At 42.2% G+C, this 17357-nt stretch overlaps 1 protein-coding gene across 1 annotated transcript; it reads left to right on the top strand.

Moving 5' to 3' along the window:
- Nucleotides 1–1915: 1915 nt before the first annotated feature.
- Nucleotides 1916–14734, top strand: dap (death-associated protein). The gene is made up of 4 exons (XM_084034024.1): nt 1916–2124; nt 3423–3525; nt 9327–9369; nt 12773–14734. Exons 1-4 carry the CDS (start codon nt 2070–2072, stop codon nt 12890–12892), a joined length of 321 nt encoding a protein of 106 aa, XP_083890150.1. The 5' UTR covers nt 1916–2069; the 3' UTR covers nt 12893–14734.
- The last annotated feature ends 2623 nt before the right edge of the window (nt 14735–17357 follow it).

Below are 17357 nucleotides of genomic sequence, written 5' to 3'. Positions count from 1 at the left end.
CAGAGTCGCAAGCTTGAGGTGTAGAGTTTTAAAGATGACCATTTTCCTGAGTGTCCTGCTAAATCACTGTAGTATCACTTAAATTCAGGATTTATCATCTAATCACTGATGCATCCAAAGTTACAAAATATATTGCTAACAGGTATGTAAAGCTACACAATTCTCTCATTTTTAAATCCTGTCTCAGGAGTCTGTGGAAACATTTTTTGGTACATATAAGAGTTTTTCAAGACACTTGAAAAAATAAAAAGTTTAAATAGCAATTCCGATCTTCAGAGACATGTTTGGCACATCTCAAACAAGCCGGGTTGCCACAGCAGTGGCCACTGAAGCTTAATGCCACTAACATAGAGGAATAATAGGAATGTAGAGATAATGCAATAACTCAGGTGTGGTTGTAAACAATCGCCCCTCTGAGCCAAACATACTCATAGACTACTGTTGTCAGTAAGAATGGCATCTTGTCTTGTTAGAGAAGCGCTAACAAAGTCCAAACGTTTTAATTAGACATTACAATTCATCCTTTTATCAGCAGACTGCTTCCTGACCTGCGACTGAACTCCTGGCCTTTTGATTGGTTGTCAACACCCTCCTCAGGGACATTAATGCCTTGGCAACAGATTCTCACACGCTGAGGACAAATGCAATGCGGGGACCACATCTCCTCTGCCAAAACACATTGCTCACGACCATTGTGTGTGTCTTGGAAATTATCTGATTGCTTCTGTATTCATAATATTTAATATTTTTCTTGTTGTGTATTTCAATTAATTATTCAAATGTACTCAGTTGCTGGTGCTGTTTCTGTGTGTGTGTGTGTGTGTGTGTGTGTGTGTGTGTGTGTGTGTGTGTGTGTGTGTGTGTGTGTGTGTGTGTGTGTGTGTGTGTGTGTGTGTGTGTGAGTACACCAAACATCACTTCCTGTGATGGTCCAAATGTAGAACACAGCTGCCACTTCACACTGCAATTATGCCACTCTGACCACACACATTGGCATGACCTTAACGTTAATGGATGCACACTCATCAGATTCATTAGGCTTCTCCACATAATGCAGATTGCACTATAAACAGCTATAAATTAAAGCTGATTCACCACCTTCAACACACGCGTAGTGTCCAAATATAAATTAAAGGCAGATGCATAACTTGAAACTATCGTGGTAATTAATTTTCCTTTAAAAATATGTAGATTTTTCTTGGTTGCCTACACCACCTCTAGACTTTGCCTACAATTCTCAGCTCTCAGCTCTGCCCAAAGACACTGTCACATCACCCCAATTAATGAACCACCATGGACCTATAGTGCAAAAACAGAGGTGGTCAAATAGGTCATCTCCGTCTCTCTCACACACACACACACACACCTAATGTCGTTTTTTTTTTCCTCAGGTTAAATTGTCTCTTTTGCCTTTTATTTCTCATCCTGCTGATGTTTCTGCTGCTACTCTTTTGGCATTCTGGTGGTCTTAAAGGTGAGACAGGGAAACGGGCTGCTTCATTAAAAAAAAGGTCTCGCCTTAATACTGTTTCTGTCTAAGAAGCTGTGTAGGTGGACAGCTACAAAAAATCCACACAAAAGTTCTGCTACTACTATAATAATGATAATAATGACAATAAAAATAATAACAATAATAATAATAATAATAAGAAGAAGAAGAAGAAGAAGAAGAAGAAGAAGAAGAAGAAGAAGAATTATTATTGTTATTATTATTATTATTATTATTATTATTATTATTATTATTATTATTATTATTATTATTATTATTATTATTACTATTACTATATTACGTAAACTGCTGTAGAAGTCACTTGATATTTCCTCGCTCCTCGAACTGCGGATTGGACGTTACACGCTTGATACTACTGACGTCAGCGCGCTCCACACGTCCTTCAGCGGCGCTTCCGCATGACGTCAACGCGCATCGTTTCCAAACAATGCTCAGGAAAAAAGCCACGTTGACGTTCCAGACTGTAGTGTAGTCCACGATTTGAGGCGGAATACGGCAGAAATTGCGTTTGTCAGGCTCTCAGGTCCCTTCTCGCTGCAGACTCCAGATCAGTGCAGACATGTCGTCGCCGCCGAAGGAGAAAATCGAAACCAAAGGAGGACATCTCCCCGCAGGTAAAGCTCCTTGTGCTGCTGCTGCTCTTGTTGTTTCTGAAAGCTTCCTCTAAACATACAGGCCGTTGTCTCTGCAGTGTCTCACACCAAAATACACATGATGATGATTAATACGTGCGCAATCACTGCACGTATATAGATAACAGCGACGGCCAACGTCTCTTAGCGTTTAAGATCGCCGTGTAACATTCCGTATTTCTCCAATTTTACACTTTCCCTTACTTCCTGATTGGCGTGAGATCTTACAACAGCATTAAACCTCGTGATACCGCAGCGATTGGTAATCAGCGCCAAGTGTCATGTCATGATTTTGGTCAGAATGTCGCGTTTATTGCAGTTGGTTGGCGATGACGTGGAGGTCAAAGCCTCCAGTCTCGTGGATGTAGGCTGAGCAGTAAACAGTTAAGGTGTACGTGGACATGAGCAGTGTGGCAGGCCACTGGGCCTCAGCAGCTGCAGCACTGATAGCACAGTAAGATAAGACGTGCCCCTCGAACCCGACCTGGGATGAGTGGGAGACCCCACAGCATGTACAGCTCAGTCTGCAGCAGGCATGCAGGTGTGTTACAGCACCATATACCAGGCTAATTCTGACACCGTTAGCAGAGAGTTCCCACATCACCATCAGCCTACCTGTTTTACCCGCCATTCACGGTGTGTAAAAACACTCGACCAGAAGGCTCTGATTGGACTTTGGAAGCAGCCAGCGGTGAGATAAACAACTCGTGTTTAAGATACGCTCAACATTGGTTTACGATCCGCAGCTCAATGTGGAGATACTGGTCAGAGAGCAACTTCGCAACATGTCCCAGTATGAATATGAGCAAGACGTACTGGGAGTTGAAGATTATTCATTTTATAGCGTGACTGTTGAGCTGCTTCAGTACGAGCCTGAAATGAACACCCCAGGTGTAACTATGTAGCTAGCCATCACAACAGAGCCATGGAAGAGCACTGCAGAACATTGACATTCTCACTTCTATGACAACCTCTCTGCAATGAGGTCAAAGGTCAAGGGTTGCAACATAACAGCTGTCCTGCAGTTGCCGTTTTAACCCTGTGCTTTCAGTTGACCTTGTTAACCTACTGTTCTACTCAAACAATAAAGAAATCATATATTCTAGTTCATTGTACAGTTATTGTGTTCTGGAATATTTTGTGAACTCTGGAATTAATTTTGTGTGTGTGTGTGTGTGTGTGTGTGTGTGTGTGTGTGTGTGTGTCCGTCCGTGTGTGTCCGTCCGTGTGTGTCCGTCCGTGTGTGTGTGTGTGTGTGTGTGTGTCCGTGTGTGTTGCAGTATGGGCAGGAGGTAAGAGGATAGTGCAGAAGCACCAGCAGGCTCCTGTTCCAGAACCACCACCGAAAGATGAGGAGGAGGAGGAGGAGTACGTCAGCAGCAGGTAGCTCACCCACACAGAAAAATTGCTCCTACAAGTTGGGGCTCCAAGGGGTGAGGAGGCCCTCGAGATTTTAACATTTCTGCTTGAAAAGTCAAATCAAATAACCACAAAGAAAAAAAATAATGACCACAAAGAAAAACAAAAGGACCACAACGAGAAACCAAACGACTGCATACAGAGACAAGATGACCACAAAGAAACAGAAAAAAAACAGAAAATGACACATGATGACCATTAAGAGACTCATGATGAGCAAACAGAGAGACAAAACGACCACAAGGAGACACACAAATGGACTGCAGAGAGACACAAAACCACCACAACGAGAGACAGAAGGAACCCTAACGAAATAGCTGCTTCATTTACAGTCGTTTTGTGTCTTTGAGTCTGAATGTCTCGCTCTCATGTTGGATAGGTGGGGGCCGCCTTGTCATATCTGTAGTCGCCTCTGCAGTGTGCGGCTCTGTTGTGATTTGTACATTGTTAATCACACCCACACACAGACGTGCACCCCGCAAATGGTCAACGAAGCAATTTAGACATTTCCACTTTTCAACAAGGCGTTACTGTGGGCAGTTTTGCAGCAGACTTGTTGGGCACTGTTGCAAGCTAATTCGGTAAACAACATAATTACTCCATAATTACAGCATTAACTTGGAACAGCCCATTCAGCAGTCGCTATTGTTTACTATAAGCACCCTTGGTTTGCATGTTTTACATCACAGCGGCTGCATTGCCGACGAGTGAAAATAATTGTGTTGTCCATATTAGCATGTTTGGTTTTTTTTTCGCCGCTTGAATGCATTGTTTCTAAGGAGGTGACCCCGAGGCGGGGCAACTTGTTGCATATTTTCAGTGTAATTGTGTGCGTCTGCTTCTACACCCACAGTATTCATGAGTATCGGTACAGGTGGCGTATTCCCACCACATATCTGTGTGCGTGTGCGTGTGTGTGTGTGTGTGTGTGTGTGTGTGTGTGTGTGTGTGTGTGTGTGTGTGCGTGCATGCATGCATGACTTAATCAAGGGTGATAAATGAGAACTGACGAGCAGCGCATAGAAAAGAGCAGGGTTCAAGAACATTGCAAACTGTCAAGAAATGTTGTGTGTATGTGTTTTAGAAACACGCAATTTTGCGGAAATTTAAATCAGGAATAGTATCAAGCATTTCTGTGGGAATAAGTCATTTCCTTTTTTTCCTCTTTCCTTTTGTGGCAGGATGAGTGGCAATTATAGATGTGAGGTCAAGTAGATAAACAGAAGTACAAAAACAACATGCAAGGTTGGCTTCTACTTCTGAAGGGTTAATGCGTGCTTTAGAAAGAGAGCACACTCCATACAATATGGGAAACGCTCGAGTTGTAGCCGACTGGTTAGGGTATTGCTGCGTTCCAAGACTATTATCTAACAGCACAAGATACAAAGATGTGCCGTTAACAATTATGTAAAACCGCTAATTTGAAAAGCTTGAACCAGGGAATGATTAGTGATTTTGGTTGAAAAATTGAAATAAATGATGAAAATAACGCTTAAATACTTGATTCAGCTCAATATTATATAAATAAAACATTATATTCCAATAATAATACTTGCTGTCAGCAGTGCAGTGAAGTTACTCCAAAGAGCACAGATAACTCAAATTACTTCCTACTGATTTTATGATCTTTTATGCATTACAGTCTTATTTTAAGTTGGGATGTATTTGTTTTAATGAGTTGCACTAGTAGAGGAGCCAACTAAAATTATTTTTAAATTCAAAATAGGATTTTATGGACTTAAATATGTCTGACCCTTTTTCCCTCGTGTGGAAACTGGCCACTTGTCTCAACGGAGCCACACAGGGTTTAATAGTTGCCTCAGTATTTATTCTTCTGAGTGTTTCCTTTTACAACTTGCAGTCAAAAAAAAAAAGGAATCATTCCATAGACTGGGGGAATAAATTAGACAAATAGTGCATTTAATCACTGAGGGAAACCATTTCAATCCTTTAGCTTGATAAACTCCTCTTGGCCTGCGGGTGTAAATGCAGGCTCACCTTCCTTCTGTGAAATGTTTATCTTTAACACAAATGACCTGTCAGCCCATCCAAAAAGAAAGACCAAGTAACGGTGCTCCATCAGCAAATGCAGTCAGTGAAACTCTCTCACTCACGCACACTCTGTCCGTCCCTCTCCGTGTCATGCTGATGGACGTCTAGCAGGTGGCTACTGGGTAAATTTCACATTAGTAGCAGCCAGTGAAGCGTTGTAGTCAGGGGAACACCTGCCGTACCCAATCTATCCAAGATGGACAGATGGGGCAAAGGGAGGGAGATTGGTGGCCGGGATTATGACGAGGGTGACTTATTATGGTATGGAAAGCAAGGGACGCCATCCATGGCGATATGAAGATACGAACGAGGAGAGGTTTTACTCGGTATGAGTGGGAGTAATAGGAGACGGGGTAGAGGTGAGATACAGGCAAGAGAGGAAGGCATAAACTAGCTGGCGATCCAGCAGAGGCTTCCTGCCCACTGACTGTCAGGTGAATGTGTTTCTCAAATGCAACAGGAATAAATCCACCAGTACATCCTGGTAAACCAATGTTTCTCCCTCTGTGTGAGAATGTGATGTTGCAGTGAGAGTTGGAGAAAGGGGGAGACATAGAAAAACCCACAATAATGATTGATTCATCACTTTACATATTGCTTCATTCTTATTAATGTGAATGCATGGTTTATGAGCTCCTCATTGACCATCAGCTTTATTTGTGGGGAAAAAAAATACATGCAAGGTGATCATAGGCTGCATGTATGTTGCCCTGTCACCCCTCCTGGTTTGGTGAGAGGTGGATATGTTCCAGAGCCTTGGAGAGGGAGCGGGCGGTGCTGTGTGCACGCTTGGCTAAATCCCTGCACAAAGACACTGAATGTAGGAACTGTTGTGAAATATGCAGTAAGCTGACAGCTCATGGTGAAAACTTGGGAGGAGAGAGAGAGAGAGAGAGATGGGGGGGTAGGAAGAGGAGGAAGAACAGAGATAGGCAACAAACATCAGTTCCTATGGCAACCAGCACCTCGCCCACGGCAACAAACTTCCTGCTCTGCTGAAGCAAGGAGAGATGGGTGGGGTGGCGGCAGCTGTGGTGGTGAGGTGTGGCTTTACAACGACAGAGAGAGAAGAAAACACCTCGCCATCAATGCACATTTCACTCTTTGAATTACTAGTTAAAATTAGCATTCTATATCCACCTCTCTTCTTCCTCCTTCGTTTTCCTCGTTCCTTTCCTCTAACTCTTAACTCTCCTGGCACAAAGCGACTCCTCCCCAGGATTCCTTGCAGCTCTCTACTGCCACCTGCAGGCCCCCCTCTGTCCCTCCAAACCCTCCTCTCAATGGCACCAAACCCCAGCAGAGTGTCTGTGTCACTTTTTGGTTTCTTTCTCCGCATGTCCTTCTCTGAGCTTCTCTTTGCATTTCACAGGATAATAGATGAGAAATAGGTGTCAGTAGTGTATCATCCGTCTGTCTACAGTATCTGTGCATCTAAGAGCCAGTCAGATGAAAAGCTTACACTCCCATCTTGCTCTCTGTCTGACTTAGAAAAAAACCCAACAACTTCTGAGGGAGTCAGATGCTTGTTAGCTGTCTGTCCCTCTGACAGCCTGTCTGTCCGTCTGTCAAGTCATGTCTCATGTGTCTGCCCTCCGTCTCTCTCACCCTTCATGCCCAATCCTAGTAACAAGGAGCAAGGTTTGATGCTAACATGCTTCAAATGCAGTATGGGATTTATTTTCTTCTTTCATCCTTGGCTTTTCTTTCTTATCTCCCCTCCCTTTGCAGTCCGTTTTCAATATTTCAGGATTTATCCTCATATTGCACAATCGAGATCGACACTCAATAGAATAGAGACATGTGACACGTCAGCGTGAGGTGAATACCAACCCACGTTGTCTCAGCATGTGGATGCATATCGTACTCCGAGTGAAACCGAAGCAGCCGTGTCTCTGCGACATGGTGTAAAACACGTTCGTATTTAGAGGATATCAAGTTGTGAAAAGGTGTTTTACCTGTGAAGTACATAGTTTCGAAGAAAGTTTCCACATTTGAGTTTCAGGAAAAACAGCTTGATGGGGCTGTAGCAGCTGAACGCTAATAAACTAGCTTGGAGCTAGAAGGGCCTGTTAGAATAAATGAGGAAATCTGCTCTCCTATAATGCTAGCATGCCATTTTTCAGTTAACTATAATGTGTGTAATGAAAGGAGATACTGCTGTGGCACTCTGCCAGATGTGTTTAAGATGAAAGTTTAGCCGACAGGTTCTTGCCCATAAAGGTACGTAATGAATATCCTGTTAGCGTTTTTCACCATTTTTCCCTCTTCCTTCATCTGGCACTTACCATAACGCACATTTATTCCCCACTTGTTCCCCAGTTAACCTTAAAAATGCTAAAACTCTACCGCCAAAGCCAAATGTTAGCAGCGAGCTAGCAAAAGCATTAATTTGAATGAAGAACGCTTCCAGCGCTAATATGCCATATAGTTAATTGACTTGCTAATAGAGAACCTCTCAACCTGGCATTAATATGACAAGTGGCTAGTGAGGAAATAATAACTGAAATTCAACATATCCGAGCATTAATTTGATAGCAAGGTGTAAATACGCTCATTAAGGGAAGTAGCAGAAGGTTGTTCAGTGCCAAGATGTTGATTGCGGAGATGGAGGTTAGCCAGATGTGTTGAAAAATCCATAACTGTTAATTGATCGTGATTAAAAAGTTGTGCATGGATCATAAAGTAAATAGGAAAGTCGCAGATGTTTTAAATGATGCTTCCTGAGTGCTGGGATTCTCCCTGCTGAGGCTGCAGTTTGTGCTCTCTGTGAGAAACTTTTCATCTCTACAGCATACGTATGCTGTTAATGAGGTAAGCCGTAAGTCGGACATGCTTGCTGCTAGAGCTAATGTCTTTGAGTGGAGTTTTGAAGGTGGCTGCCACAACTGTACTCTTTTGCCGGGGGGTTGGGGGGGGGGAGACCACGCCGTAAAATTAGACGGCGCTCGTTTGTCACGTCAAGGTCGATACTTACCTCGGGTTCCGCATTCCTCCTCCTCCTCCTCCTTTTTCTGCCTCCATCCCTTCCTCTATGTCTGAGCGAGCGCTCGCCTTCCTCTCTCCATCCTTTTCAGTCGATTATTATATAGGAATCACCTTCCCCTGTCCTCTTTCCTTCCCCCCTTCCCCTATATCTGCCCTGACCTGCCTTTACCCCCTTCTGTCCACCAACTCCTTTTTCCTCTCTTCTTTCCCAAATCCTTTCCTTTTCCCTTTATCATCATCCTCCTCTTTAACTTTCTTTTCCTTTCATAGCCTCAGCTTTCTCCCACTTCCCTCCCTCCCTCTCCTCTCTCATGCTTTCCATCCAAAGGCTGTGAGCCCCAGTATTTGGCCAGGATGAATGGGAGCTATTTAAGCTGCTGGCAGGTCCATCCTCTGTGTGCATGTGCGTGCGTGACTGTGTGTGTTGGTGCGTGCGCGTGTGTGTTTGTGTGTGTTTTGACAACTCAGGAGGTTAGAATTTTTGCACAGTGTCACTTTTGGAGGTTTTGAAGTCGTCAGATTTTGTAAACTTTTGTTAAACGTTGCAATACAGCAAGATTCACCCCTGGCCTGCACACAATTATTAAATTACACCATACAATCACCACGGAAGGAAGCACTGGACGCACACTCCACTTACTGAATTGTATATTGTTGTGAATTCTACAAATAATTCATCAATCAATGTATTATTCTTTCTCTTTTTCTTTTGTTCTCCTGTTTAGCCCCCCAAAGGTGCCAGTTGTTGTGTCTGGAGTGGTGACAAAGGTAAGACACACACAGAGACCACCAGTAGTGTTGAAGTAGGCATGATAATGTGGTTTATATCTGGGACATGAGCTCTACAGGGGAGTGGTGGAGGCTAAGTGCTGAGACTGAGAGAAAAAGAATAGCAAGCCAGAACAGGGGGAGGAGAACAAACTGGAGAGAGTGCCAAACAGAGAGGAAGTTGCACAAGAGTAAAGAAGGGTTGGGATGAGTAATCAGATATCTGTAATTAAAGATAACGCTGGGAGTTTGATTAATAGTGTTTTTGTTAATAACCGTTTTGTCTATAAATCAATGTTATGCACGCCAGAAAACATCAGTGAAAATGTATCGTCAGTGTTTTTCTTAGAACCCCAGCCTGAACATACATTTTACTGAAAAAGAGAGAACATATGACACTTCTGGTTTGAAAAATGGTCTGTATAAATATATAATGACTTAATATCTAATTGTTATGTATGTTGAATGTTCCTGTTATTATGTTTAATCTGGTTAACGATGAGGCTTATTAAGCATGTCACACCGCAAATAAATGAATCATAAATTGTAGCATGAGACATCAAATAAACGCCCCTGTGACGATACAAAGTGACAAAAGAAAATGGAACATTGGAAGCTTCACAAGGGGCATTGTATCATTAAAAATGTTAGGTCACATTAGGGTACAGGTATTGCTTTAACTGCCAGCGTGCATGCGTGTGTGTGTTGTTCCTCTAGCCTTCCCATTCAGCCAATATCACTGCCATCAAATGCAGAGGCTAGCAGTGCTCAAAGCCCTAAAAAAGCAGGAGCTAAGTGAAAGACTTCAGTGTAGCTTGAAGTAGCTTGAAGTAGCTTGCTGCGTTTTGGGTTTTTCTGTGGAAAAAAAAGGTGTTTTTCATTCTTTTCTTTGAATGACAGAATGGGATTCTCTAGTGTTTTTTTGTTGTAAAAATGATTCGACCCAAATCGACAAAGGGGGGAATATAAAGCTCCTTTATTCGTAGTAACTGTGAAGGGAAGTAATGACCGTTATTTCAGATAATACATGTATTCTTTTCTCCAGCCTGCAGATCTCACCAAAAATGCTGTCCCCTTTCCAAAAAAAAAACACACACATTATCCTCGTGTCAAATTAAATGAAGCAAAAAGAGTCTGTGACAGGATATGAAAAGAAGAGACAAATATGATGAGGAATGTATTATGATTTTTGTAATTTACATTAATACAATCCAGGAATCAATTAATTACAGAGAAGTAAATCTTAACTGGTCAGAATATTTGGTTGTATGCATTAATTCATCCTGAGTGAGACAGTTTTGTTTAATATAAATTAGCAGACGAAAGCACGTAGTTACACACACACACAAAAGAAATACAGGCAAATTCTTGGAATGCATGGAAAGACATTAATGATATTCCATCATCTCCCCCCTTTTTTTTCATTCAAACATTCTTAAAAAATCTAAAATTAGATTTAAAAAAACCCCTCAAATATCTTCCCTGAAATGTATATTTTGGCTGTGTATTAAATTGTAACAATAAAAAAAAGAAAGAATGAAAGGAGGTGGGAAACATACCTTGCCAATTATCATGACTTCTATTCACTGTTTGGTGCAATAATACATTTAATTAGTTGCATTCACTCCCTTACCTCTCCTTCTGTTGGACCGAGATGGAGCAGAGGGAAGCTTTGAGCTTCGGAAGAGAGAAGGAGGGCAATTGGAGGTCAAATTCATACACATCCCATGCAGTTAGCTGTGGAATTGGCTTTCAATGAAAGAGAAACGCACACTCACGTACACAAACCCACACCGTAAATGTTTTGTGCCCAGCTACACACACACACACACACACACACACACACACACACACACACACACATGCAGGAGATCTAGTGCACCGTTTACAAAATCAACACATACAGAGAGGATTAGGGTCAAGCAAGGATGGGGTGGGGGGGCGAGTAAAGTTCAGCAAGAGGTTCAGACAGGCAGGCAGGCAGTGTTTGTGTTTAGAACGCAGATTAAATTGGTTATACAACTTCATCCATGAGCACATGCTACCAAATTAGAATATGAGGGATTGAAGGTTTGGTTATTACGTTGATGATGGAGTAGTAACATCCACATCATTATGGTAACACCTGGACGAAATCAGCAACCTGATTAAATTAAGAAAAAATAATTAAAACCTTCAATATAAATCCATTTAATCATGCAAACTGCAGTGCACTATATGTTGTGTGTTATGTGTGTGTGAGTGTGCAAGGCAATAGCTATAAATCTCACATACATCCACTTGATGTAATGTTTGTCTCATTAATGGGCTTGAGGTGAAGACAATGAGAGAGAGAGAGCAGTGCAGCGTGAACAAATAGTGGTAAATTAAAGTGAGGAATAGAAGACGCTGTGACACAAAGCGGTGACAGACAGGGCAGTTAGGAGCAGGTCTAAGAAAGGAGAGGAAAAGGAACACAGAGGGAGACGGATAGCAGTGCTGGCAGGTGAAGATAAAAAGAAAGAAGGGAGGAATTGTAGTCGTGATTGTAGACGGTCTGATCAAAATGTCGTATTCCCCCGTGAATGATCAAATTCCTGCTTTGATCCGATTTAGAAGCGAGCGGCTGTTTATGGGCATTTTTCTTGGAATAAGAGATTGAGGTAGCAGAGCGGATGAGCGCTCCATACTTTAACCTTCACTTTGGGGATTTCCTCATTGTTATTATATGATTATCAGAGGGAAAGGATTTAAAAATGGAGCATGAAGTGTGCATACTGTCTGCAGGCATAGAAACAAACTGCAAAACCTGATATTACACACTTGCTCTGATGTTTTTCCTAATTATTACACTAGTTGCAACACTTATTTAGTCTGCGGTGTCTAACTTTGATAAGAGCGTCTTACTGGTAGCAATCACATCGCTATCTGACTGTTTAGCTGCTATCTTGCAACAGGTAAGATTCAGCAAAGCTTGTAGGCGGTATCATCTGAAAGTTTAGCTTCAATCAGGATTTTCCCAGCTGGCAGAGATAGGGGAGATGAAGGGGAGATGAAGGGGAGTTGAGACAACTGTTTTCCCTTATGGTTTGGGCACGTGTACAAAGGAGGTTCATGCTTCTGCTTCATGCAACACCAGCTGTACTGTGCGTATGCTCCTTGTGATGGTAAAATACTTCAAAACTCCTAAAATTAGATTCCAGCATTTCATATTGGCCATCGAGAATAAATCCCACATCATAATTGAGCTGTTGTTCTCTTTCTTTTTAGGCATTCGATGGTGTAGTATTGGCACCAGATGTCATGTAGTTTTGCAGGAAGTAGCATGCATGAAGAACCCATTTTGCAGCAGCTGAGTCTGTGAACAAACAGTGAATGCTTTGTTATTCCCTTAAAGACTATTGACTGACTGTGTTCTGTTCAGGGGGATAAGGACTTCACCCCCGCAGCCGCCCAGGTGGCTCATCAGAAGCCCCAGCCTTGTGTCTCCAAGGTGCCCCATGGCCCGAACATCAACCAGCACATCCACCAGCCCCGCAAGTGAACCAGGCAGCAAGCTACAATGGCTACGCTAACTCCACCAGCCGGCCTGCTCAGCGGAACACATAGGATGAAGATGTTTCCCCACCAGGCACAGATCTCCTCTAAATAATCAGAGTCATTTTTGTTAGCCTGTCGCATTACATATATGAGGAATTTATCAGCAACTGACACCCAATGCCAATACAGCCATTGTAGAAGTCCCACTCTTTACACCCCTGCTGCAGTGGTGCTGCACTATTACTTCTGCACGTTTGTGTCCTCTCCTTAAGAGGGATTGTCTTGACAGTTGTGTAGTCTTAAGGTGGTATGCATGGGATGAGGGTCTTCTAAAATGGCGTTCTAGGATTCAAAATCAATAAAGAAATCTGGATCTGTGGGGGGAACTCTCACCCCAGCGATATGCCCGACCAGTGCCCCATCACAGCAACCAGCCGATCACAAAAAACTATCAATCAGGCCAACTAACCAACCAATCACCTTGCAGAGATGGGCCTAAGCTCCAGCCCTCTATCTAGGATCTTCACCGACCAAATGAACCAATCAACAAATCACGAGGTGAACACCAGTTTTACATTAGCAACGCAAACCAAAAAAAAGCAGCTTCCAAAATGCAAAAGTCAGTTCGAAGTGTGGATCACTGAGACTGTTGCCAAATTGTCAGGGTTCAGCCTGGACCAGAGAGAGGTAGAGTAAGTAATTACATGACCGCATTAACCAGTTATTAGCCCTAAAGGCCGAGACGACACGCATTCCATTCGGCCATTTCAATATACTAGATGCCCAATAAGGAACACCAATGAGATGTAAAAAACGGCCCACGTCTCTGTAATAATGACTCTCATTGCCCAAGTAACTACTTGATGCATGTCGTTAGTGCCATGCCTGATGGATGATGAAGATGGCTAGCTATGGTTATAGCAGATGCTATTATAGCTTTTGGGACATAGCAAAACCATTTTCCTCCCGTGTCACTGTTCTTTATTTAACAGAGAAGAGTCTTGCTGATCTCTGATCTACTCTCATTTTTGGCTGCTTTCATGGAGCTATAATAATGCCTCTCCTTCCATGGCAATGTTCATTTATATGAAACTCTACCTGCTTCGACGTCTCCCATCAGTGCCTCGTTGCTTTGATTTCAGGATTCTTTTTTTTTTTTTTGCCTCATTTGACTGTCATGAATTTACATTTTATCTGCTACACCCCGGACTCACCTGGACGTAGCATATAGGCAAACATGTAATGAGATCTCAAGATGCTGTGCAGAAATTGTAGGATGCTTTGTGTTTTCACTAACATTAGTCCAGATATCACAATGTTGGACAAAGCATTGCAGGGAAAGTAGTTCAGAAAATAGTGAGGCTCTTAACTGTATAATGAAGGTGACGAGGCAATCGCCTTGCAAAAACATTCCATAGAAATGTGTCTGAACCAGTATGTTGACTATGTGACGGTTTGCAAGTGTACAAGGACGATGCAATACAATCATTTCTACTTGCCAGGATATCTGCAGGTATGGCTCTTTGCATATCAGAAATCTGTATCAGCCCCAAAACACCGATCCACACAGACACACACCACCCTTTTCCTTAATCACCCATCCCCCTTACAAGTGTCATTTGTTGCAACACTAATGTTCAGGTTTCCAGGAAAGATTGAAAGAAATTTATTTTGCCAAGAAGGAATAATTGTTAATTTAATTAAGTTTAAAAAAGAGTTTATTTTTTGTTTTGTTTTCTTGAGTAAATTGTTCAAATTGTACAAATTGTTAGTCATTGAGTGGACTTATTAGATGGTATTAGGCGTGGTTGTCATAGTAAATAAAAATATAGACTCTCTTGAAAAACGTCCTCTTTTATTTGAATGGAATGAGGGATGCCTGGATGAAAACTTGTCTTGAGACCAGATTTGTAACTAAAAGAGATTTCCAGTCTGGTGCGAGAGAGAGGGTGATGGATATGGCTCTTAGGATCAAAGTAGTCCTACTTGACTGATTGTGTCCTGTACCTCACCTGGAGGACTCGGGTTTCCGATGGTTAATTAGCGGCCTGCGCTGAGGGATTAGAGCTCAGGTGGTGTTTTGAAATGAAACAGAAGCTTCTCTCCAATAGCTGTCCACTGCTTTTCTTCCCAGCTCTCTCTCGCTCTCTGTCTCTCTCTCTCTCTCTCTCCCTGACACACACACACACACACACGGTGCCAGGTGTTAGTGCATGTAATCCATCTTTACACAAGCATCTGCACCCAGGTGTTCTGTCAGTTTATGTTAGCCCAATAAACCAGCCAGTGCAGGCTTAGTTGGTACGAGCCTCTGTCAGCAAGCTGTAACACCCCATTAAAGCAGGCACAATCTCCTTGGCTCTCCATGGTTTTATATAGTTCTCTCAACGTGGCAGAACTCTCATCCCCTGCCATGCCGCATTAGACTGACTGGGAGAACAGAATGAGAGCGAGACAGTGTTAAAAATGTATTTTACTGCCGTGCTCAAGCATTTCTGGTTGGATGAGTTTCACAGTGAAGAAGGTAAAATGGATCAAGATTTATACTCCGGGTGAATTCAAAAGGATAACATGTTGTTACTTGTCTAGCTAGTAAGCATTAAGTCGGTATATAGCACGTGAGAGACTCATTGCCTGACCGGTCTGTTCCAACAACAATAAGCAAGGCACTGCCCTCTTTGTGGGTACATTTAGGAGGGAAACATGCTTTTGTAGTGTTTCTTCAAACACTGTAAAATAACAGTCAAGGTTATAGTTTAAGGCACTTTACCCTCGACGCCAAGTCCTCATTTAGAGCCACTTTATTAGCCCTGAGTATACACCACCAGCTGTTAGCCATGTGGTCCTCGGGAACATTAAAACTGGCTTCAGCCAGTCGAGACTGGTCATTTCTGTGACACAGCCGCCTGAAAACTTTCCACTGATGCTTTCGGTTTACTCAGTCAACAGTGGATGTGTTCATGGTGATTTTGATAAGGTGACATTTTGGCTCCAATTTCACCAAACTTGCTCTTCCAGCTTGGCAACATCATGCCATGGGTATTTCTCTTCAAACCGCATTGACAGGAGTTTATGTAAAACTAACCTCTTTTCTGTATTGTTGCTCCCTGAAAAGTGTCGGACAGAAAATCACTTTTTTAACAACTTTGGAGTTATCAAAACTCCTGTGCCAGGCTTTCCTCACTTTTTATCAGAGCCACTTGCTGTTTATTTTTAGTTCACACGTTGGAGATCATTCTGATGCTGATTTAATTGTGAGACATTTTCATTTATTCATACTTTTCAGCTTTTCAGAAATGGAATTCATTAAGAGGGACCTACTTTATCCTTGATTGCATCACAGTATCATTTCACAGAATGCTAAAAAAAAAAAGAAAGAAATTAAAATAATAAGGCTCTCTTAACTTAGGCACTTGGATGGATTACATTTGGTTCTTGCTAAATCTCAGAAAATATGAAGGCAAAGTCATTGTGACCGTAAGGATATTTTTGAGGATGTTTATTAATAAGACCTCGTATTTGCCTGAGCAAATTTAAATCAATTTTAATTTGTTTTTTTTTCTACTTGCCTGTACTGTATATTCAGCCAGACACGGATATTGCTTTGTGTTACTTCTTGCTAATTTCATGGCACATCTAGTTCCTCATATTGAAGATTTGCCAACCATGTGCAGTGTGTTATAACTGCCACATCATATAACCAATCCATCCATTCATTGTCTACCGCTTGTATTCAGGGTTTATAACCAATCAATATGCGATATCATGTCACCATCACATCATTATTGGTTATTATTAGTTAGAATGTTTTAATCAAAAAGCATGTCAATAAGGATCAACAATGCAATGGATCTTTCAGAAATGATTGTTGTGATTATTCAGCAATATATTTCATCAATACACTTTTTTTAATGACACTTGTATGCAGAAATCCTGTTGTTGTACCAAAACCAACCAGCAGAGGGCCCCAACTAAGGATCTCCCCCTAATCACAGGTTTGACAGAAGCATTTATTCATTGAGTGCTGATCTGGAATAAGGTCATCGTGTCTAAAACTCAGCCTGTAGCATCACAGCATGACATAATAGCTGTCATGCTGTCAGTGGACAGTGGCCTGCTTATTTGGCCCCTTGTGAATTTTCTAGGAGGGATGTGGGTCTGGGTCTGGGTCTGGGTCTGGGTGTGGAAGGAGGGCGGGAGGGGAATTGCTGACCAAGCCTGTAGCGCTTCATAATCTCAGGTTACAATCTAAGCCAACAGCTGTTTGAGCTACAACAATGACCTAAATATTATCTGATGCATTCGGGGCTAATAGGTTTTGGCTCTCTACCACACTCACTCACACTCACTCACACACACACACACACACACACACACACACACACACACACACACACACACACACACAGTCATATGTTCATTCCTCCTCTCTGGATGAGTGAACTCAGAATAGATGATCAAAACGCAGA

This window comes from Eutrigla gurnardus (assembly GCF_963514095.1).
Source record: "Eutrigla gurnardus genome assembly, chromosome: 18".
In the NCBI taxonomy this organism is placed as follows: Eukaryota; Metazoa; Chordata; class Actinopteri; order Perciformes; family Triglidae; genus Eutrigla; species Eutrigla gurnardus.
Note: the sequence above shows the minus strand (reverse complement) of the source record. Positions and strands in the feature narration are given on the sequence as shown.

Excerpts from the sequence above, each read along its gene's own strand:
- dap (XM_084034024.1), top strand. The coding sequence starts at position 2,070 with ATGTCGTCGCCGCCGAAGGAGAAAATCGAAACCAAAGGAGGACATCTC. Across the intron at positions 2,125-3,422 it reads AGGAGGACATCTCCCCGCAG|TATGGGCAGGAGGTAAGAGG; the intron begins GTAAAGCTCCTT and ends TGTGTGTTGCAG. Across the intron at positions 9,370-12,772 it reads TGTCTGGAGTGGTGACAAAG|GGGGATAAGGACTTCACCCC; the intron begins GTAAGACACACA and ends TGTTCTGTTCAG.